This window comes from Dromiciops gliroides, chromosome 6, assembly GCF_019393635.1.
Source record: "Dromiciops gliroides isolate mDroGli1 chromosome 6, mDroGli1.pri, whole genome shotgun sequence".
Lineage (NCBI taxonomy): Eukaryota > Metazoa > Chordata > Mammalia > Microbiotheria > Microbiotheriidae > Dromiciops > Dromiciops gliroides.
The window spans coordinates 63138441-63163615 of record NC_057866.1 but is presented as its reverse complement, the minus strand read 5'-3'; the positions used below and the strand labels follow the sequence as shown (position 1 = coordinate 63163615).

Below are 25175 nucleotides of genomic sequence, written 5' to 3'. Positions count from 1 at the left end.
ACATCTCTTTTTAGACATAGTCCTTGACAGGAGTTTTAAATGAATGGTTTCATCACCAAACTAAGGCTAACTGGTTTGAGGGCAATGGATTCTTGTCAGTTTTTCCAGTAGGGAGAGCATTGTGTGTCATCCCTGCAAAACAATGAGAATCTCTTTGTTTCTTTAAGGTACATCATTGTCAAGCAACAATGACAAAATGACAAAAACCTAATTAAGATTTTGTGAATGCCACTTGCAAACCACTCTGATCCCCCTACTCTGTCTACTTCTGTGGCTACTTATTGCCTCTAGAATCAAATACATAACCCTCTGCTTAGCTTTTAAAGTCCTTTACAACTTTGATCCTTCCAGTCTTCTTGTTCTTAATTTCCCTCTAGGCACTCTACAGTCTAGCTATACCAGCCTAATCTTCTTTCCTTTTTTTGTGGGGCAATGAGGGTTAAGTGACTTGCCCAAGGTCACACAGTGTCAAGTGTCTGAGAACTCGGGTCCTCCTGAATCCAGGGTAGATGCTTTTTCCACTGTGTCACCCAGTTGCCCCCAGCCTACTTGTTTCTTACATATGACATTTAGTTCCTGATTCCATCCATGCCTTTCTGTTGGCTGCCTACCATGCCTGTTTGTAATGTTCTCTCTCCTCATCCCATCCGATAAAGCTGGCTTTCCTAGGATCCTTCTAAATTCACTTAAAACCCTACCTTCTGCAGAAGGACTTTCTAGGTGGTCCCCTTCCATCCATTGAACACCTTCACTTTAAGATTACTTTCTATTTTATACTTTATTAACATAATTATTTGCAAGCTGTCTGCTTCATTAGAAAGTGAGTTTGTTGAGAGCAGGGAACTTTTTTTTTTTTTGGCCTTTATTTGTAACCTTAGTGTTCAGCACATTTTTATTGATGTTGTTTAGTTGTATCTGGCTTTTTGTGGCCCCTTTTGGGATTTTTCTTGGCAAAGATATTTTAATGGTTTGCAATTTCCTTTTCCAGCTCATTTTACAGATAAACATAGGCAAACAGGGTTAGGTGACTTGCCCAGTGTCACACAGCTAGTAAGTGTCTGAGGCCAGATTTGAATTCAGGAAGATGAATCTTCCTGACTTCAGGCCCACCACTCTCTCCACTGTGCCTTCTAAAATAGTCATAACTTAATAAATGCCTGTCAACTAATTGAATGAATGTAGATTTTTATAAAAGAAACTAATTCAAGGCAAGAGCCATTAGAATTTAGGTAAACTAACATGAAAGGCAATGTGACACCATGGATAGAAGATCAGCTTCAAAATCAGGAATATTGGGTTCAAATCCTACCACTGACATATTGCTTGTGTGACCCTGTGTAAGTTACATACTTTCTCTTACATGTATTAGCAGAGATAATTTGCTCACCTGCCATTCCCTGTACTGATAAGATTGTAAGGCAGGGGGAAAAATTTATTTATAATAGAGTATAAACTTTGGAAATTAAAATCCAAACTGGGTCTCACAACTGCATCATGATTTACAGTACTATTTACTGAAGTTTCATGAATCACTGAACCACCATAAATTTTTGAAAAACACTCCTAAAATATAATGGAAAGTAGTTATATAGCTTTGGCCTGAGGAATAATACCTTTTATAGTATATATCTTTGAGGGAGCTTAAGGCTCTTTTTATAAACTATCTCATTAATTCTCCGAGTATTTCTCTTAGTAAGGCATAGGTATTATTATCTCCATTTTACAGATGGGGAGCCTAAGGCACTGAAATAAGGGGTCAACAGGCTTATACAAGGTCATGTAGAAAATCTATATGGTTTCTTAGAATAGAATCATTTTTCTTTTTTGTTGTTTTGACGACATCATTCTTATCCAAAATCTCATGTTCTACCAGATTAGTCTCTCTTTTTTTGTCACCTTGAATTTCATCTTTTTCTCTCTGTAACAGCCCACTTAAACTCCTTTCGCTTTCTCCTATTCCCCTTTCACCTTTAGGACTAGTTCCCTTCAATTATTTCCTCTTCCTACAGTATTTTCAACCTCCTCTTTTGCCGTGTTCCTTCCTACAAACACATATGAGCCTTCCAATACTTGAAGAGAAAAATATTTGTTTGGCTCTGCTATTCCTTCTAGCTATTATCATTCTGTAAATAGATACTGTTCAAAATGTTGAATAGGACAGGACTCAATGGGACTGTATTTATCTCTTAGTATTAACATTGCTTGTTATCTTATTTTATTCCTCTACTTTTTATATGGGTGTCTGAAGATGATGCTATTGTTCTTGACCCTTTCCCCTGTGGTTTCTTCCTAGAAGTTCTTGGCCATCTCCTCCAATTCTAAAATGTTATGTTTGTTTGTTTTTAAGGATAGGAACCAGCTTTTTTATAAAATCTAGTATTTTTATTTCCTACAAAATTTAATTTTTTTTTGGTTAATTCTGAGTTTACTTCCACATGTTCTATAGTATTATTGGGTCATCGGTTCAGAGCTGGGAGGGCCTTTAGCTGTCAGGTAGACCGCATCCTTCATTTTATAGGTGAGGAACTTTAGGTCTAAATACTCACTGATAAATACTATGTGGTAAAGCCATGATTTGAATCCACATCCTCTGATACCAAATCTAGTGTGTCTTCCACTAACCCTATAAGCAACAATCATTCCTGATCTTTATGAGATTCACTTTGTTCCCTACCAATAATCCATCGCCTGACATTGGGCGGAAAAAAGTAAATTATCTTCTTAAATGTTATCTAGTCAACTGTTCACTTTCTACAACCTAATTATGCTTGCAAGGTCAAGACATTCAATGGGAAGGAGATGAAAGACCTGCATCTCCAAGTTCTTCAGTTTCCCTGGTACTTCAAAGTCACTTTTGATACCTTTTAGATTTCCCTTAATCTTAACATTTGTTCTTAAATAAATCAGTGGAAGTGGGTAGCAGTAAGGAAAGGGGTCAATCTAAATGACCTCTGAGGTTCCTTTCAGCAGAATATATGAAGCCATAAAATTATAAAAGGATTTTCCACCCCCTGTATCATTTCTTGAATGCATTTTTGTGCCTTTGATGCCTGATCACTCCCTATCCACCTCTGTCTCATTAAATCCCTGCTTCCTTCAAGACACACCTCAAGTACCACTTCTTGAGGCCTAACTGATTCTGCCCAGTTGCCAGTGCCCCTCCCCACTACCTAGATAATTGCTTTGTATATAGTTTTCTTTTTCTGAGTATATCTCCTTCTCCCAAGGGATAGAAGTGCGTTTAAAGACAGGGATGATTTCATTTTGGTCTTCTTATCACCAGCATCTAGCAAAATGCCCAGGAGGTACTTAAAAACAGGCTTCAAATGAATGATTGAATGAATGTTTTCTAGGAGGACAGCAGTACTCCAGATTAACCACATAATGTCTACATGTACATCATACTCTCCTCCTCGGTAGGGAGGAACTAGCTAGCTCTTTTGATGGGTGTTTCCTTTCTGAGGAAACTAGTAGAATTGCTGTCACCCTTCCTGAAGTACTTCCTCCATAATTTTTTCAAAACTTTCATCACTGCTAATAGCAGAGTATGGAAACATTTCTCAAGCACTTTGCCACTACCTTCTAGGAAGATTGCCTTAAAGAACAAAGACAGAAGTAGCCTTAGACACAACAAGTCACATAGCATATATCCTGGAGATGGCTGGAATAGGACTTTGGACATTCTCAGTTCCTATAGATTCTAATTCCAAACTTCCTGAATACAGATTGCTTTTAGTATTATCAGGCTGTGCCTGCCACTGAGAAGTTATACTTTTCCACCTCCTTACCTCCATTCTCCCCTACTTGTTAGTTTACTAAATCCGTGGAGTGAAATAATAGTAATAGGCACGGTGTCACTCATTTGTTTAGTGGCACACGTGTGCATGCACACACACAGACATCCCAATCTGTTTCCCTTTTAGACTTCAGTCTTTCCTGTCAAATGTAAGTAATGTGAAATTAGCATTGGGACCTATGTTGCATAATCAGAAAAAGTATTTTTAATATGTCCATTATATTTCCAGTTGGAAAACGTGTATTGAATTATTTTATCTCATGTCTCCTAAATGCTCCTTTCTAACAACTTTTAGATTGGTAAGCTCCCTGATTTTTGCTTAGTATTGCAGATCTCACTGTGCAGCTGAAAGAATGGTATTTTGCCAACAAGTTATAAAAACAGAGCCCATGAGTCAGTGATACAATACTGCTATTACAATGCAGCCCTCTAATGTGAAATTGCAGTTTGAGGATACGGAACATAGGCTGAATTTTTCATGAACCTCTGTATTAAATAATCTACCTTTGTCTTTGAACATAAACTTAATTTGTATATAGAACTTGCTTTAAAAGTAGAAACATACTTAGGTAAAATAAAAGTATAAACGACTATGTGTTTGCAAATAGGAATACTGCTTTAAAAATCAATATTCTGTATTCTAGGGTGAACATACTATAAGTGGTCTATTTCTACCACTGGCACCACCATTCATTCATGTGTGTGTGCGAGTTTAGTTTTACCCTGTAACTATTCCCCTTCCCTCATTTCTCAAACTTAGTAATTTACCAAAACCTTTTGATTCAATCTCTACAATCTCTAACTTCGCTTGTCACTAACCAAATATAGATCCCACTCCACACTTCCAAGGACTATTGTCCATTAATATTTTGACTTTATTTCTTTTCCAGAATTTCCTTTAAACTACCAGAATAATTATTTTCATGCCTGGATTGGGTTGTATCATTCCAAAGTCTTCAATTATGTTCTATTATCCACTAAATAAAGTTTGAGTTCCTAGACTTGCATTCAAGGCCTTCTACAGGCTGGTACCATCCTACTTTATTATCTATTATCTTTATTATCTATATGTAATAGGGTCATAGCAGTGAGGTAGGATAGAGGATATAGTAAATAAAGTATTATGCTAGAAGTCAGGAAGATCAAGTTTAAATCTTACCTTAGATACTAACTATATGACCACAGCAAAGAACTTAACCCTCTTTCAGTTTCCTCTTCTCTGAAATAAGAGGGTGGACCTCTAATGTCCCTTCCAGCTCAGAATCTGTGATCAGATCATAGGCTGATAGTTTCCATGCTGCACCCAGCCATTTACTCTACAAGCTAGCCAAACTAAACTATCATCTCTTTGTCTCTGTCTTCTAATTATCTGTGTTTGTGCCATAGCTTTCTACTCAGACTTCCATAAAGGTAGGCACCATGTTTAATGTAGACTTTACATTTAGCCTAATGTCTTGAATAGCATATCTTTGTTTATCAAATATAAAACAATCATAAGAAATTGTAATTCCTAATAATGTCTTTAGAAAAATTACTCAATGGCTGTGGATACTTTCCATTAAAAAAAACATTGCCCTGGGGGCAGCTAGGTAGAGCAGTGGATAAAGCACTGGCCCTGGATTCAGGAGGACCTGAGTTCAAATGTGATCTCAGACACTTGACACATACTAGCTGTGTGACCCTGGGCAAGTCATTTAACCCTCATTGCCCCACAAAAAAACATTTCCCTTTAGTATGTGAATTCCTAATCTGTGAAAATCATCTGTAACATAAAGCTACATTTATATCTGTATTTAAAAATAAATTATTTAATTGTCTTTTGGAACATTCTCATGTGTGTGTTTTGTTGTGTGTGTGTTTTGTGTGCGTGTATGTGTGCATGCGTGTGTGTGTGTGTGTGTTTTAAGGATATCTTCATTTGTATCGAATATTTTTCCTGTAATAGGGAAAACAGATTCTTTTAAAACAATAATTGGGAGATGCTAAATATAAAATTGATTATTAAAATATATTTCATACTTCCTTCCATGACTCTTGCTATTGTCTTAAAACCAATAACTCTGCCTAACTTTCCTTAAATTCTCTTCCCTGAAGCTCAAATTAAGAACAGAAGTTTGATTTGCTGAGAGTTATGCTGGGCAATGTGAAGTTCAATCTCTTTGACTTTTGACTTTTTCTATAGTAATTTATTTTATTTTATTTCATGATGTTCTTGTAGTTTTACATTGTATTGCTAATAACTATTTTTGGATTGGCACATCCAATTTCCAGGTCTTGGTAAATTTTAACTACAGCACTCCCAGCTCCCATATATCCCACCAAAGATCTAGTTCCCTGTCAAATAGTCTGGCATAGTTTGTTCTTGATGAGGCCGTGTTAACTCTTTATTATCACGACTTCCTTTTTGGGATGTTAACTATCCTTTTAAATATATATATATATAATTGCTACCAGAAATCAAAACCATGTTCATTGACCTATAAAATGCATATCCCATTGTCATCTGTTTTAAATATTGAGATAATATTTGCCCTTTCCAAGCCTATGATACTTTTTTTTCATTTTTCTGTGATCTTTCAGAGATTAGTGACAGAGGTTCAATAATCATGATCAGAATCTTTTAATTCCCTGGCTTGTAGCTCTTTAGAGCCTTATAATTTGAATTCATCAAAGGTAGTTAGGTGCCCTTTTATTATCTTCATATTTATATTAGATTTCAACTCCCTATGAGCTATACTTATTAAGAACTTTCTAACACAAAGTTATTTTCCTTGGCAAGGAAAACAAAACCAAATTAATTATTAGTTCTGACATAACCATCATCAGTTATCATTATCTCAGTCACCCTGAGCAGTGGTCCACTCTATTACTTGATTCTTTTCTTGTCCCCAATATAGTTCTTTCTTCCAGTCTATGACTTACCCAATCCAATTTTTTGTTTGTTTTTTAGTGAGGCAATGGGGGTTAAGTGACTTGCCCAGGGTCACACAGCTAGTAAGTGTTAAGTGTCTGAAGCCGCATTTGAACTCAGGTCCTCTTGACTCCAGGGCCGGTGCTCTATCCACTGCACCACCTCACTGTCCCCCAATCCATTTTTAACAGCACTGACACAATATGTAATAATATATAGAGAGGATCCTGGCATTCCCATGCTCAAAAAGCTTAGTAGTTTACTATTGACACCAACAATTGGCAACTGGATGGCATCACGGATGATGCTTGAGCCTACAGTCAGGAAACTGAGTTTAGATTTGGCCTCAGATCTTTAGTAGCTGTGTGACCTTGGGCAAGACATTTAACCTCTGTCTACCTCAGCTTTTTCATCTATAAAATAAAAAATAATAATAGCACCTACCTTACAGGTATGTTGTAAGGATCAAATAAGGTTATTTTTGTAAAGTGCTCACATAATGCTTGACACATAGTAGGAGCTTACTAAATGTTCTTTCCTTACTTCCAGTAACTATAAACCAAATTCTTTATAATCTTGATAATCTGTCTTACCTGATATCTTTTGTTCAATTTGTGTGACATCCCAATTGATTAACTCATTGTCCTCTGATCTATTTTCCCCCTCTCTTCTTCCCTATCCCCGTTACCTGGAATAGATTGCAACCATCTTTGCCTATTTACTTTCTTCTTTATTAAGCCTCAGCTCAAGTACCAGTTCCTCCAAGATACCTTCCTTGATTCCATAGCTAAAAGTTCTTTTTCTCTCCTTGAATTTCTCAAATATAGTTATTTGGCTTCTCCTATGCACCTAATAATTTTCTAACATAGTATAGTAATTCTATTCATCTTAGTTTCTATTAGATTGTAAGTTGCTTAAGGGCAGGCACTATATTAGTTTCCATCTTTGTATCTCACAGCAAGTACTTAATAAATATTTACTGACCTGAATTTCAATTGTATTCAATACTCCAATGGATCTGCCTTCTCATTAATGTGGCTATTCCTTCCAGTTATACAGACAACAAACCTGACCATCCTGTGTAACTGTTGTGTGTTTTCCTCTGTAAATCCCCTAGATTTCTCCACTCAACCTTGCACAGGGACTTCCTGTCAATGACTTGGTAATGTGTGGATTCTAGCATAGTGTTTGGAGCCAACTTATCTTTTCATCTTTTTGAATTCAGAGTCAAAATTATATGTGCACAGTTATATATAAGATTTGAGTAAAAATCAATCTATAACTATCAGTATTTTAGTCCATTGTCATAGAATTACTATCAACTGTACCTTCGGTAAAGGCTTCGTAGTTTAGGAGGTGTAAATATGGATGATGTTTTTCTACCAAAATATTAAAAAATTGGCATGCTTTATTATGCAATAATTCTGTTCCCAGAAACTTTCATTAGACTGTGAGCTCTTTGAAAGCAGTGACCATTTTTAACCTTTCTTTGCATCCCCAGTGTTTAGAAGAGTGCCTGCCACAAAATAGATATCTAACAAATGCATGTTGACTTGACTTGTTGACTTCTAAAATCATGGACATTAATTTTTACAGATAATTTCTACATTAAACTTCCATTACAAGTGACAGATTCTAAAGTTATCAAGTGTGAATTTGTTCTTGTATGAATCAAGATTTTTACGTGTGCTTTTTACATAATATTTTTGTTGCATAGTATTTTTTTTCTGAAAGATCTGTGTCCATTTTAAAAGATAATACCTAGTTTATGAAATGTTTTAAAATATTTAACATTTTTATTTAATTAGCTAGTTGTAGGTATTGCTGTACTTAATTCATGTTTTAAAATCAATTATTTCAAAACCTTCACATTTAGTGACATTCAGAATCTCTTCTCTTGCAGCCATTTCGTAGAGTGACGTTTTCTGTTGTGAGTCAGCCTCAGGACCCACATCAGGGGTCATTGCAGAGTTGCTATGACAGCGGGCTGGAGGAGTCAGAAACACCAAGCAGTAAGAGTTCATCAGGGCCAAGACTGGGTGCCCTTCCACTCCCAGAGGACAACTATGAGAGGACTACGCCGGATGGCAGTGTTGGTGAGGCAGAGCATATGGAAAATGGTAGGGACAAACACAACATTCACACACATAATCACGCTAGAGAGCCATAATAAGTAGACTTGTGGAAAGGTCAGTCTAAAACTAAAATAAAATAGCTTAAACTAAAACTATTTTATTTTAAAATGATAAGGTTTGCTAAAAAGCAGGAATACCAAAAAAGGGATCATAACTCTACAAATAAAATCAACTGAAATTGTTCTGTTATCTTAAAACTATTCCTCTGAAACAGTAAATTTGTTTATAAAAATATCAGCGAAGCGGCCAATATGGAGGAAACAATCCAGGCACAATTTTTTATAACAAAAACTGATAAAGACATCATGTAGTCGTTTTCTTCTATTCATTTTTGTCATGCAACTATTTCTTCAATTGCAAATGTCCAGTCTTCCTGAAAGAAAATGAAAATAAAAAACACCTTGCTCAACTCTCACCTTTCTCAGGGACTAGAAAAGTGCTTGCAAAAATTATATTTGGCTTCAAGTAGGTGCTACAAGAGTCAGAGGAGGAGAACAAAGTTCATAGTATATTATAAGCATCCAATTAAAGTTTGCCACTTTAATGCAATATTCTAATTTATATAGGAAGGAAAGAAACACCTTTTTTTTTTCTCGTATTGTTCTGAGGTGTTGGATTCAAATGCTTTTACATTAGACAAATAATATTAAATAATTAGCAACAGTTTCTTTCAGAGTCTAGAATCAAAACAAATCATTTAGAAATTTATAACATTTAAAAAATTCTACAGGACACATAATAGATTTGATTCCCGGCCATAAGTGTTACTATTAGCTTATGCCCAAAATAATAGGTTTTGTTAGTCTGTGGAATGCTGAAGTTTTTATTATCTTTGTAATTATTTCAAATGTATATATATTTATAGGTAGAAAGGTATGTTCACATGTAGGAGGAAGGAGACTTTCAAGTATTTTCACTGTAGTACAAAACCAAAAGTTGGCTTTAGATGAATTCAGTAATTGGCTTAATATTTAGTGATTGTTCTTCCCTATTCTGTCCCCAAATTGAAATAAAACATGCTGTCCTTTAAAAAGTAAATTGTTTTCTGTAGCCAAAATATGCAAATTAACAAATATATTAGGAATAAACCATTGATATATTTTATACAGCAACTTTGAAATTGGGCATTACAGTTTAGAATGGAATAACTGACCATGAGTGAAATTATATTAAAGTTAATCTCATCAAATAACTATTTTGACAACATTCACCATTATTGTTTGGCTGAGTAGGTCTGATCTTGGATCCTAGATTGATGGTCCACGTTGTTTAATTATTCAGGGTTCAAATTGGCATTTTGCCTTATGGCTACGAAGGCATGCTTATCTGTGTGTATGATAGTGTGTATTTATATGGGCAGAAGGAGTTTGTTATGTTGTTGTTTTTAAGTTGGACAGTCCTTTGGAGCCACATTTGATAGATTTTAAGAAGTTTTAATTTTAAATTGTAATGCTGATGGCTGTGTAGTTAAGATATATATTGGAAATCATCTGGCCAGTAAGAAGGTTCCTCTTGAAAATTGTATCACATACATAGCATATTTAGAGGATGGCGGCATTTGCATACACTTTATGAGTCTGAAATGAAATTTTAATCCTCACCAATAGCTTCCATTGAACCTAAAGATTTTCTTAATCTATTAAGAAATCCATAAAGGGCAAAATGTTCTTTTATATATTATTTTTGTTCTTTAAAGACATTTTGTTTCATTAGTAGACAGATTTAGCCTCTTGACTATACTAATATAAATCATCTTCAAGTTACTTTGACAGTTTTTAGTTCATGTATGGATATTTAGTTTCTTAAAAGAGAGAGAAAAATTATTCACTAAAATATAACTGTGCCACATGTATTCTATGTTCTGGGAAATATTTCATAGAATCAGTAAAAGGTGAGACCATCATTAAGTAAAACATTTCATTTGAAATACTTCCCAGGGGATACTTAATTGTTTATTTAAAAAAAAGTCACAATCACTTTATTTTGAGCCCTGAAAAGGTAGGGGCTTTCATTATGAAAGTGCTCCTTCTAACCTTGGGATTTTTTTATTGCTTTTGAAATTCTGATTTTATAGAGTGGCTTGTCATCGGCTTTGCAGAAATTCATGTTAGCAGTGATCTGTAGGTAATGACAGAAGGAGATGTGATGCACTTCAGTTTCTCTAAATGGAGCAGTTGACATTTGAGGGAGAGTTTTGTTAGGTCCAAGTTTTCAGATTACTTGTTTAGCTGTAAAGTACAATTGAATTTCTGGGATTCCAGTAATTTTACCTTCCATATTAATGGATCATTCTGACATAAATAGAATTGGAATTGAAACCTGTCAAGTATTCATTTGTCATATTTAATTGGAATCCAGGTAACCTGTAGTGTCTTGCTTGGTTAGGTTTTAATCAGGATTTGTATTGGATTTCCATTTGGATTTTCTATGTAAAGACCATTTTGGATGCTGTCCTTGTTCCTAATTGGTATTACTTCAAATATTTACCATTTCATTCCAACCTGTGTGAAACAATGCAGTTATGACTAATTGCTTTGGCTTTACTTTCATTTTAAAGTTTGAAAAGATAATTTACAGCATAGTAATATAAAGCCTTCCAGGGTCATGATGCATTATATATGTACATATATATATATACATATATATACATGCACACACACACACACATATATATATATATATATATACACATATATGTGTATACACACACACATATAAGTTGGGGCAACTAATGAAAACAAAGTATTATAATGCTATAGTGTGGTAAGAGAAAGTACCTGAAATCTTAGAAAGTTGAAGGGAATGAGCAATGAAGCACACCTCAGTCATAAATCAGAGGTCTTCTTGTACATCTTCTCGTTTAGCAGAATCCAAGGAGATGCAGAAAATAGGCCATTAGGTTCAGTTCTTTAAAAATAACCTGTACACCATATTACATGTCATATGGATGGTAAGAGCAGAATAATACATTAATCAATAAGCATTTCCTATCAAATACACACCAGACACTGTGTTAGATGCTGCAGGTACAAAGACAAAGAACTTGTATTGATGTGCTGGTCTTCCTTTTTTTTGTGATGGTAGAGGAGGATAAGAGGAATACAACATGGTTGCCTATAGCCTGAATATGAATATGTAATATTAGGAGATACATAAGTTGCAATACTAAGTGAAACTGATCTCCACTAAAAAACTGGAAAGTTCCGGTGCATATATTCATATGATAGGGAAGATATCAAACTAAAAGACCAGATTGCCAATTATATTAGTTTGACAAAGTGTCAAGCATCCTTCAGTCCTCCATTGGTATCACTTTTTTATGCGTGAGGCACTTGGGGTTAAGTGACTTGTCCAGGGTCACACAGCCAGTAAGTGTCAAGTGTCTGAGGTCAGATTTGAACTCAGGTCCTCCTGACTCCAGGGCTGGTGCTCTATCCACTGTGCCACCTAGCTGCCCCAGTATCACATTTTTGAAGGAAAGCCTGTACTCTTTCCCTACCACATGAGCATGTTTGCCTTTTACCCTAAACATGCACGCAACTAAAACTCAACCCTACGCTGTACCCTGGTATTCATGCTCTGGTTGGTGACTAATTTGTCAAATTTGAGGAAGACAGGATTGGGAGTCAGAATACTTGGGGCCTAGTCCTATGCTATTTGATACTAAAGAAAAACAACTCTTACCTGAACTTTGGTTTCTTTATATAATTAGAGGTTTGGTCTCTAAGACTATTTCTAGCCCTTACATTCTATGCTTTCCAGTTAATTGATATTTGCCCTTGTATTTATAGTTCACTATAGTTCTAGATTTTCTGTAGCTTTCATGGTGACGATTAGCCAGACTGATGAATTAATGTGGCTAGTCTAAAGGAAACTTGAGACCCTCTTCAGCTCTCTAATAGCATCTATGTAGAGGATAAATTTGTCATTTAAGCTCAGCGAGTGATGGGAACTTCTCTCCAGGTTGGAGGGGAGGTCAACACATTGACAGAGGATATATTAGGGCACATCAAGTCTTGTAGGACCTCCATTAAATTGTAGCACATAAGCAATGCCCTGGACATAGGGTAAGTGCTAGGACAGTGTAGGTCAAAATATTGACTGGCCTCTTAAATATCCTCTAAATATCGCTTCCTCTTCAATCTATTCTCATCTGCATCTTGGACTTAGTGGATGTTTTCTAGGTAAAGGATGAAAAAGATAGGAAACAAAACACATTTCCATTTCTCGGGTGTAATTTTGCCAATAATATCCCTAAGAAAATCAAGGATATTGAATACTTGCTATCCAAAATAGACAGAAGCATATTTTTGAAATCAAAGCAGAGTGATTTCAGTGACATTTAACACAGACATGGATGATGTGTCTGATTTCTCTTGTTAAAATAGCTAGCTTTTTAGGTCTTCATTGTTTTTCATCATTACTTTTCTACTTATTTAAGGCAGGTTTCTCAAAATAATTGAAATGATGTCAGAAAGTCAGCCATTGCAACATCTTAATTAATTTTAGTACCTCTTCATTCACTTTTTACTTTGTGTGAATTCAGGTCTTTACACATTAATATTTATAAAAATCTTGTCTTCCCTTTTTATTTTGTAAGGAAAATAATCATAGCAATATAGTCAATCTTGGACTATATTTACTCTATCTTCCACATACATGGTTTCTAAATTCCTATAACAATGAAATTATTATTTTTTCCATGTATGCATCATTCAATCCACAAACATTTGTTAAGTGACCATTTTGTGCAAGGCACTAGGTTATATAATAGAGACTCACAGACAATTACTGAATCATACTTGACTTCAAGTAGCTTATTGTTTGGTATGGGGCAGGGAGGCATTACTGTGTATTTAAATATGAGTTTGAAATGTTTTGGGACATCTAGGTTGAGCTATCCAAACAGGGAACTATAAATGCAGGATCTGAGTTTGGTGATGGTGGGGATGTAGATTTGAATATACAGTATAATTGAAATAAAAGAGCCAGTGATATCACTAAACAAGAGAATATACATAGGGGAAAAGGCCCAACATTTATTTTATGACTACAAACTCAATGAAACCTGCTTCTTATGTCCACATTGGTATCTTTTAAAGGTGAATGGTAGATCACTCCGCCATGAAGTTATTTAAGATTTCACCTGTGTGTTTTTCCTCATTGTTTTTTTTTTCAAAGTGATTGTTATCTTTGTGGTTTTAAATATCATTAGTCTTGATGAAACCATTCACATACATGGGGAAAGAACAATAACAGCAAGGAATTCTAAGACCTTGTCTTCTGGGTGGAGATGAAAGAACATTTCAGTATCCAAACCTGTTTCTCAGACTGTATCCAGAGAAAGAGCTGGTTGTTGCCTAAATTTGTGCTCTCTGCTATGTGTCAATACTCCACAAAACAACCAGCTTAATTGAATTCAGACTGAGTATTGAACAGAGCTATTTGCTACCATTTCCTTAATTCTGTTCACTCAACAAACCAGCAGGTTTCTATTATCTACTTTTTAGAAAAGCACTGTGATAAAGTCTGAGGTGAACCCAAAAGACCCAGCCTTTGCATTTAAGGATCTTATAGTCTAATAAGAGAGACACAAAATCTAAACAAGAATTATCCCTATTTCCACTTAATCAACATAGATACCTATATTGTTGCCCACAAAGCTGTACATGGCGTAATAATAAAGGATGTTACATATTTTTCAAGGTGACATTTTTGGAGTTAAATCATTATCTCCATTTAATTTTTGGCCCATTTTTATTAACTTTGGTATCAGTATTCCAAATGCAAAATCCTTTTTTATGTAAATAAAAAATATAGTGACTGGCAACCTATAACAGCACATAAGGAATATAGAAATCCTGTTTTTTTGTGAGACATTCGGGTTAAGTGACTTGCCCAGGGTCACACAGCTGGTGTCAAGTGTCTGAGGCTGGATTTGATGTCGGGACCACCTGACTCCACAGCTAGTATTCTATGTGCTGAGCCACCTAGCTACCCCTAGAAATCCTATTTTTGCTAAGCCCCTATCTATTTCTTTCTTTCTTTTTCTTTTTTTATGTTTATATATTTATTCATAAAACATACAAATTTTCATCTGAGAAAAGAAAACAGAACTTTTCTTTTTTAAATCATAAAAGTATTTTATTATTTTTAGTAACATGCAGAGATAGTTTTCAAGATTTGTTTTTATAATACTTCTAGTTCCAAATTTTTCTCCCTCCCTCCTCTCCCTTCCCCCTCCCCAATACAGCAAACAATAACAGAACTGTTCTTAGCTAGTCATTGAGAGATAGCCAGCCAGTCCTCCTCTGACTCTACAACATTCATTTAAAAACATACTTCCGGGGGGTGGCTAGGTGGCGCAATGGATAAAGCACCACCCATGGATTCAGGAGTACCTGAGTTCAAATCCGGCCTCAGACACTTGACACTTACTAGCTGTGTGACCCTGGGCAAGTCACTTAACCCCCATTGCTCCGCAAAAAAATAAAATTAAATTAAAATAAAATAAAATAAAAACATACTTCCACTATTTCTAATCCAGGGAGTGATTGGAATGAATCAATCAGCAAGAATTTATTAAGCACCTATAGTATGCCAGGTATTATTGTTAGTATCAAGACAAAAGTGATGTAGTTCTTGCCCTCAAGAAACTTACCTTCTATTGGGGAGACAACATATACATGACTAATTACATACACTAAAATGCAAAGCAGACCCAAGGTAATCTTGGATAAGATGCTACTATCTGGTAAGGATGAGAGATACAGATATGAAAAATGGTTCTAAGTCACCTGTCATGGCTTCAGACAAGTGACAACCAAGAGTCAGGTACAGTGATGGGCACTGCCATATCCCCAATTACCTTAACAGCCATATTCTTTAAGGAATTAAAGAGAAGTTTTGACTGGCAAATGTGAACCAAAGTATATAAATATGACAATAAATTATGTAAGATGGAATCATAATTTATTTAGTTTGAGGTATCACAGTTATAGTGTTAGTACCTATTCATTTCCTGCTGAGAATGTGAATCACTAACATATATGCAAACATAAGAAAGGAATTATGAATAATCAACATTTCTACCAGCATCTCCATTCTCATTTGCCTTTTTAAAAAGTATTAATCATATATTGATAACATATATGGTATATGTTGCCATTTAAAATTTTACTTTAGATTTAGGCTTCTTGCCTTTACTTTAGACTTCTATAGGTAAATTATTTGTACAAAGCATTGTGACATTTGAAGGAAGTGCATAGTTAATGTCAGATCTGCAAGTAATGTTTAAAGTGATTCTTCTACCTCTCAATAAAGTTTAAATTTTTATACTTCCTAGAATAATTGTATCAAGTTCAGCCACTTACTTCAGCCGCCCTGAATTTTTATTTAATTCACGCATGACACATATTTCTCATATCCTGGTTTGTACTTTTATAATTTATGCATTCACTCTTGAACAGGGTCAGTTCTTTATAGAAAGACATCACTCTCATATTCTATGTGATTTAAAAAGTTTCTAGATACTTGTTATATAATACTACTATCAGCCTTTTATAGAAATAATGCAAATGTTAAAATGTTAAACCTGTATCTCCCACTAAATACTACTACTACTACTTCTTCTTCTTCTTCTTCTTCTTTAGTGAGGCATTTGGGGTTAAGTGACTTTCCCAGAGTCACACAACTAGTAAGTGTTAAGTGTCTGAGGCTGGATTTGAACTCAGGTACTCCTGACTCCAGGGCCAGTGCTCTATCCACTACGCCATCTAGCTGCCCCCCACTAAATACTTCTAAAGATCACTTTTATGTTCTTTGTGATCCCTTACCACATCTTGCCCCCAGCTATTTGCGTGTCCTCCCCAAGGTCACTGTAGACAATATTTTTCAACTCAGTAAAACCCCAGAACATCCTTTTGAGGCTAAGCTGCATTACCCATTTTCCTTTGCTTCAGTACTCCAGGTCTATTCCTGCCTTCTTGGCAAAAAGCAGATTAGATTAGTTTGACAGGATGTATTCTTCATGATGCTACCTGGTGCTTTTAGTGTTGATTGAAAATTTATTTTGATTATCTACTCCCTCCTCCTTTCTTCCCTTCCCTTCTCTTTTAGAATTTTTCTAAGATGTTTGGTGTTTAGTTTCTTGGCTTATCTTTTTTCTAGTTTTGAAAGTATAGATCCTCAAGAGGACTGTTGGCATGTTGGTATGTTATCAGTGCATGGCTTCTTGTTACTTGGGTTTGGAGATGGCACCACGATCTCAGCAGTTTGGATGTTCCTTCCACTGATAAAAATCACAATCTATCCATTCCTTGCTGTCTTCTGCTTCTCTCACCCATGCCCTCCTATGCTCAAGTCGTATAAAGTTAGCATGTTTCCTTTGTGTCATCTTTAAAAAGAATTTTACTAGTGAATAAACACAAAAAACATTATTTGCATTTTCTATATTCATATGAGGTCTGTGGCTAGCTGATGAAAAAATTTTGGAAGGGGATAAGTCACAAAGGTTTAAGCATTCAGTGGTTTAAAAATCTGACATTCCTGCACATCTATTTTGAAGTATGTACCTTCATTGTTAGTCAGGTTTTGTTGAGATCAGAAAAAGTTTTCCCACTACTTAACTTAATGTTTGCATAGCACATAGTAGGTTCTTCAGAAAGTGCTTATTGGTTAATTGTTTCTAATTAAGAAGTTGTGGCGATGTTTTATGTGGTATTTTATTGTACTCTGATGCCTTTTTAAGATACTGCAGATAATTTTACATTTTAATAATAGCACTTTTAAACTAGTCTAAACACCAGTGGAATAAAAATATTGAACTCTGACAGTGTAAGAAAAAATGTGGACAAATATAAGATCACAGTAAGCATTCTCAGCCTAGATTATGTTTGTAATCCCTGTAACCAAGAATTCTGTCTCTGATCTTGGAGAGTTGCCAGGAAATGGCTGCTTTCTCTGAGTTCACCTTCAAAGTCATTCAAACAAATGAATGAGAAGTGTCTTTGAGCTCCTGAAATATCAGTGTGGTAGCAGAGAAGAAAATTTAATTTAGCAAATCAACTGTAAAACTTGTTGATGATTTAGAATGCAAACAAGTAATATTGATGGCCTTTCCCCATTGCAACATACTATTGAGGTTCTTTTGTAGTAGCAAATGCAACATTTTAAAAAATCCTTAAAATCTATTTTTTCTTTCCTGATCTGTTATCAAATATGAAAAAAAAATTAAGGTCACAACTGATACCCTGATGTGCAATAACTTGCAATGTAGAATATACTCAAGCAAATTAGAAATCAACACTTTTTTTTTTTTAGTGAGGCAATTGGGGTTAAGTGACTTGCCCAGGGTCACACAGCTAGTAAGTGTTAAGTGTCTAAGGCTAAATTTGAACGCAGGTACTCCTGAATCCAAGGCCAGTGTTCTATCCACTGCGCCATCTAGCTGCCCCAGAAATCAACACTTTTAATTATTATAGTATTGGCATTTTTAATAGGAAATAACGTGAATGTCTCACTTACCTGAAAAGAAAATTAAATAGAGCTGCAGTTATGCATCAACTCAGTGAATGCATGTAAATTGCCATTATTGACTAGATTTTATATCTTCTTTCTTAGATACATGATATTGTAATAGGATTGTAAATTTTAGATGTTAAAATATCCTTTGCAACTAAAAATTATAAAAATTGCCTTTCTGCAGGGAATAAAAACCTCACAAAATCCTATGAATTAACACAGCTGGTATTTACCATAGTTTTGAAGATGATGAAACCAAGTTCCAGAGGCACTTGACCACAGTTACATAAGTAGTCATTGAAAGGTCTGTTAATCTTATATTTTAATTCTCAAAAGCCTAAGAAAAAATTAGTTACCAAACTTACATGAAGATGCAGTCCTTTTCTTGTACCATGGAAACTTAGCACTTATCCTACCTAAAGAACACATTAGTAAATGTTGACTCTTCTGGAATTCCTATAAAGTGCAAGGTAATCTGCCTAAGGAGAAGCTAGGTGGCACAGTGGATAGGGTACCAGACTCAGATTGAGGAACATTCCATCTTCTTGAGTTCAAATCTGGATGCATGACCCTGAGAAAATCACTTACCCCTGTTTGCTTCAGTTTCTCCATCTGTAAAATGAGCTGGAGAAGGAAATAGCAAACCATTCTAGTATCTTTGCCAAGAAACCCCAAATGGGATCATGAAGAGTTGAAATCAGTTTAAATCACTGAATAACAAAAATCTGCCTAAATGCCACATCATAACTTTGAAATATATATGTGTATATCATATTAGTGAATAAGCATGTTAGAATAATTCTCCACTTTTGATGTTGTGTCACAAAACCTTACATTCCCCTTACCCAAGTAGGCTCAAATGAATCAAAGTCATTTCAATAAGAAATCCTAGAAATTCATTTTGATTTTTATTACTTTCTTGTCACAGTACCTCAGTTACCTATTTTACATAATAGTTATTATTTAGAGTATTCTGAGTAAGATCCAACTTTGACCTGAATTATGTAGATATTTTACATTAATTTTAACCTAGAATCTGCTTGGAAATATTTTAATTTGGAGTTTACATTGATTTGTCATTAGTAATTGCTAATCCATAACTTTAGGTTATGGATGGGTACATGTTTAAAATGTTTCTTTAAGGGGGCAACATCAAGCATCTTTTAGACATAGTACAATTTCTCCTTTACTACTTCCCTTCCTCTTTAACCAGCAGCCTCCCCCCACTGCTTACTTCCTACAGTTTATTCCACATGCTCAATTATTTTCAGCCTTCACCAGTTCTTTGAGTAGTCAATTTTGAGAACTCCTTCTAGTTTCCTGGACAACATTGTCTTTCAGTTCATCTCTATATTCCATAATAATGAAGATCTAAAACCAATTCCTAGCCCTTGTCTATTTCAACCACAGAATGTTTTTACCTCCTTTCTGAAATCAAACTCATATGGCTTTCTTTCCCAGTCTATGTCTGGATTTTATCCAAACCCCCATTCAAGTAGCTATTAAATTAGGGTTATCAATTGTTCTTGGACCTAGTGGTTTTCATGTGTGTGTTTCTTAAGCAATTTTAAGGTATAAAGTGCAGAAGCTCTAAATTCATTACTTAGTTCCTGTTGTTTATTTTTTATCCTGTTAAAAAGGGAAATATATATTTTTTCCTTTTATTTTTCAAACTTACCATATTAGTGTTTCTGCCCCCTTTCGATTTTTTGAAGGAAGCATATGGAAGAAAGCCAAAGAGTAACTCTCTTGGGTCCCACTTGTCTTTAATTATTTTGGATTCTGCTGCATATTAGCCTCTCCCACATATCCATCATTCTCATTCCATGTCTCTATTTCTCTCTATTTGTCTCTGTCTCTATGTCTTTCTGTCTCTCTCATTTTAATCAAGAATGCCTATAGAATCACAGGGAAACCTTGGATACTCTCAACCCTGTCTTTCCAACAATGGGATAAACACCTCCCTCCTAATTGGGTTGCTGTATTATTTTCACAGGATCCTAGAGAAAAATATAGTCCAAAACTTTTTTATTTTAATGTATCTCTTTATCAAATAGTTCTTCCTATAATCTGACTTAAGCATGTCCTTGGAAGAATAGAGCATGTGTCCTCTATTTTCTTTTCCCTCAGCTCTTATATTTATTCTGTTATCTTCTATCTACTCTATATCTGTATTATGTATGCTGATTTATATTTATATTTGGTATAACCCACTAAAATTTAAGCTCATTGAGGACAGGGATTGTTTTCCTTTAAAAAAACAAAATCAATAAACTGTAGTACTGTACTTGGGACATAGTGATCACTTAATAAATGCTTCTTGGTTGATTTTCATTATATAACATTTTAATTATATAAAATGATAAAACTTAGTTTATAATAAACATTAAGTACTTCACTTTAAAAAGCACTCCTCATGGGCTTTTGGCTAAGAAAATCGAATGACCTTACTATGAAAAAGAAAAGCCAACTTTGTGGTACAGTTTGGCATCTGATGCTGCTGGGTCCCCTTTATTCAAACTTCACCCCCATTATATCCCATGAGGTTCTTGACCTTTTGTTCATCCAGATGAATGACAGTATGTTTTTTAGTTCTATGAAGTAAGCTTTTTCTAATTTGATTGGCAGCTCATTGGATCCAGATATTCATTTAGGTAGTATTTTTTTTTTTTGTATGGACAGTCTACCTATAAACAAAATCTCTCCCAAAACAGTCAGGATTTCTTTACAAACATATTTCCATGAAGACCAAATTCAAAGACATTGTAAAAAATGAATGTGCTAAATTTTAATTATTTTGTGCCAACTCTTTGCTTTCATTACAAATATTCTAATTTCCTTAATGGCATGGCAATATGAGTGATTTTCTCAACAAAGACTTGTAAATTCATCAACTGGGAAAAATGTAGTTTATCATATAATATTTATTAAAATCACTTCATAAATATTGGCTTACTTTTTAATCTTTTAAAAAATGTTCTTGTATTTATTAAATTATATATTTAACAATTACATGTAGAATACTTTTAACAGTCTTTTTTTAAAATGTTGAATTCCAAATCCTTTTCCTTCTTTCTGCTTCCCCATTTGTGAAAGCAAACAATTTTATATCAATTACACATGTGAAGTCATGCAAAAGAAAACACAGGCAAAAAAAAAAGAAATGAAAAAAGGGCATGCTTTATTCTGCATTCAGAATTCATCCATTTCCTCTGGAAGTGGATTGCATTTTTCACCATGGATCCTTTGGAATTGTCTTAGATCATTGTCTTGATCATAGTAGCAAAGTCTTTCACAATTGCATATTGCATCTTTCTAATATATGTCCATTGGGAATCTAAACCTCACCCTATCCAAAGAAGAACTCGTTATCTTCTCTACCCCATCTTCCCAATTTCCCCATTCCTGTTGAGAGTACCACAATCCTTCTGGTTAGCCAGGATAATGACCTATTAGTCATACTCTACTCTTCTTTCTTTCGCACCCTCCATATTCAATTAGTTGCAAAGACTTGTCAATTCCACCTCCAAAAAAAACCCTCTTGAATCTGTTCTCTTCTCTCTATTCACATCGATATAACTCTCCTTTGAGTTCTCACCACCTCTCACTTGGGGTATTGGAATACCTTTAGAGATTGTCTCCTTATCTCAGGCTCTCCCTTTCCGAAATCATCCTTCATATACCTGGAAAATCAATGTTCTTAAAAGCCCATAACACAGTTCTATGAAACTCTTTATGTTATTTAAAATATTTTAAAAGAGAAAGGGGTGAGGAATATGACATGTACCATCCTTGCTAAATAATCTATAATGGTTCCTTATCATCTCTAGAACAAAATGCAGGCTATTAAAACACTACAGTTTGGGTAAACCAATTTTCCAGGCTTGTTACATTTTACTATCCATTACAAACTCTTCGTTTAAGCCCAAAAGGTCTATTTGTTGTTGGATTCACATTCCTTCTTTGTGCCTTTGAACATCCTGATTCTATGCATGGAATGTACTTTTTTTTTGGTGGGGCAATGAGGGTTAAGTGACTTGCCCAAGATCACACAGCTACTAGCTGTCAAGCGTCCAAGGCTGGACTTGAACCCAGGTCCTCCTGAATCTAGGGCCGGTGCTTTATCCACTGTGGTACCTAGCTTTCCTCAGGAATGTACTTTTTATAATTTCTTTGAAACTTCAGATCAAGAGCTACTTCCTATATGACACCTTTCCTGGCCTCCCAGTTTTCTATGTCCTTTCAAATTAATTCTTATATACTTTCTAAATATTTTGGTTTTACTTATGTATGCATTGTTTTCATTGACAAATAGAAGGCTCTTTGAAGGCAGAGACTGCTTAGTTGTTGTTTATTTCCTTTGTATCCACAGCATTTAGAATAGTTCCTGGACTACAAAAGGAACAAGATTGTCATTTAATAGATTGCATAGTAGCACAATAATACTTACAATGATGAGATTACTGTCAGTTTTCTCTTGTTTGATGGGATTAAGGAAAGCCTTGGAAATATTATGTCAATCCCTGAACTACAGATAAAGTATATGTTATCTAAATTTTCTTAACATATATTTACATTTCCACTTAAACTGCTAATTTGAATGGAATATAGCCACAATTAGGAAACATTTGTGTGGTAATGTGGAAATATTTTCAGACCATATTTGAAGCATCACAATTACAGTACAACTAAACATTACAATCTGGGTTGGCTAGATGGTGCCATAGATAGAACATTGGCCCTGGAGTCAGAAGGACCTGAGTTCAAATCTGATCTCAGACACTTGACACTTACTAACTGTGTGACCTTGGGCAAGTCACTTAACCCCAATTGCCTCAAACATCCAGTGCCATCTCCAGTTCTTCAGATATATATCTTCCTGCTGGACCCAGATGGCTCTGGAGGAGTGAGTGAGGCTGTTGACTTTGTACTGCTAGTCATGGCATCATCTCCCAATGTCTTGGTCCTTTTTGAGAATGAAGGACAAAGAACAGCAACAAAAAATATCACAACCTAAAGAGAATCTGATGGGACTAAGTAGTCTAAAATGTTCTAAACACTTGAAATTTATGTTATCATTTTAGTAATTTTATCAATAATGATAAGAGCAAGAAAAAAAGGAATAACACATATATTGGACTTTTTTCTGAATTTTTCAGAGCCACATGAATGTTTTTTGGTCGTTTCAGTCATGTCTGACTCTGTGACCCCATTTGGGCTTTTTCTGTCAAAGATACTGGAGTGGTTTACCATTTCCTTCTCCAGTATGACTAGATGAAACATATTCTTTAAAAATGCAATCTTATGGGCTTAGAAGATCCAGAGATGTGTGAAATTGGCATAATTTATTCAGTGACTACATTCACTGGAGCCTTACTATCATACTTTTCCCTGAGCATGAAATATGGCAGAAAAACCCATGCTATCCCATTCACTTTCTTATTGACAAGCAGCCCTTTTGCTGCTTTAACAGACAAACGTACTTCAAGTCTATTAGCATAATTTTTAGGGGACGGTGGGCTATATACCACCTCATATATGTGTCCATCAGTAAACATTTATCAACCATGTATTTATCAATATGGCAGACACTGTGTTATGTGCTGGGGATATAAAAATAGGCAAAAGATAAGTCATGCCTTCAAAGTGCTCAAAATATAATGGGGGATTCCACAAACAAATAAACAAATACAAATAAGCTGTATATAGTATACATGGGAAATAAGAGAGGGAAGGCACTACAACTAAGAGAGGTTGGAAAAGGCTTCCCGTAGAAGATGAGATTTTAGTTGAGACTTGAAGGAACCAGAGAAGCCAGTAGTCAAAATGAAGGGAAGAAAACAATTCCCGGGATGGAGGACAGCCAGAGAAAATGGGATTGAGAGAAGAGAGTATTTTTTCAGAGGTCAGGGTCACTGGATTAGAGGACATGGTAGAGAGTAGAGAGTTGGAAAGGCAAGAAGGTGCTAGGTTACAAAGGTCTTTGAATGACAAATGGAAGATTTTGTATTTGGCACTGAGACAATAGGGAGCCACCAGAGTTTATTGAGAGGGTGGGAGAATGGTCAGACCTGAACTTTAGGAAAATCATCTTGGTGCCAAATAGAGGATGGATTGGAATGGGGAGAGAATTAAGGCAGGCAGACCCATCAGCAAGCTGTTACAATAGTTCAGGTGTGGAGTAATGGATGCTTATTCCATCGTGGTGACAGTGTCAGAGGAGAGAAAGTAGTGTATTAAAGTGATGTTGTAAAGGTGAAATGATTGAGTACTGGAATCAAGAGGGCCTGAGTTCAACCCTTCCCTCAGATACTTATGAGCTATGTGACCTTTGGCAAGTCACTTAATGTAAGTCTGCCTTAGTGTCCTCATTTCTAAAATAGGGATAATAAGAGCATCTAGGTCTCAGGGTTTTGGGGAGAATAAAGTGAGTCCATATTTATAGTGCTTTGCAAACCTTAAAGCACTATATAAATGCTAGCTATTAATATGTGTGTGATATATGTAGTATATAAGTATGTATGTATATGTATATGTATATATATATATATATATATATTTACACACACATACACTGATATACTGATTAAAGGCCACTTTACATTTTTATGTCATATTCTGAAAAGTATATCTGGTATACAATAATTGCTGTAAAAGAAGTTGTATCCAAGAAAATATGAAAGAATGAAGTCCAAGACCAAATAGGACAAATATGCTGGTTCTATATTATGCCTTTATAATGTTAATCAAGTACCTGTTTATTCCAGATCTATTTGCTCAGAGGAAATCTTGAATAAATATCTCCTCCACA

At 35.1% G+C, this 25175-nt stretch overlaps 1 protein-coding gene across 5 annotated transcripts in view; it reads left to right on the top strand.

The window, feature by feature from the left end:
• PCDH7 (protocadherin 7) overlaps positions 1–25175 on the top strand; it is a 516602-nt gene that overhangs the window by 216201 nt on the left and 275226 nt on the right. For 2 of the 5 annotated variants that reach the window (XM_043970273.1, XM_043970277.1), the window contains exon 2: positions 8611–8803. In XM_043970273.1, the coding sequence (XP_043826208.1) occupies positions 8611–8803 (193 nt within the window). Of the gene's footprint in view, positions 1–8610; positions 8828–25175 lie in introns of all 5 variants that reach the window. The other 3 variants (XM_043970272.1, XM_043970276.1, XM_043970275.1) reach the window with 2 other exon arrangements.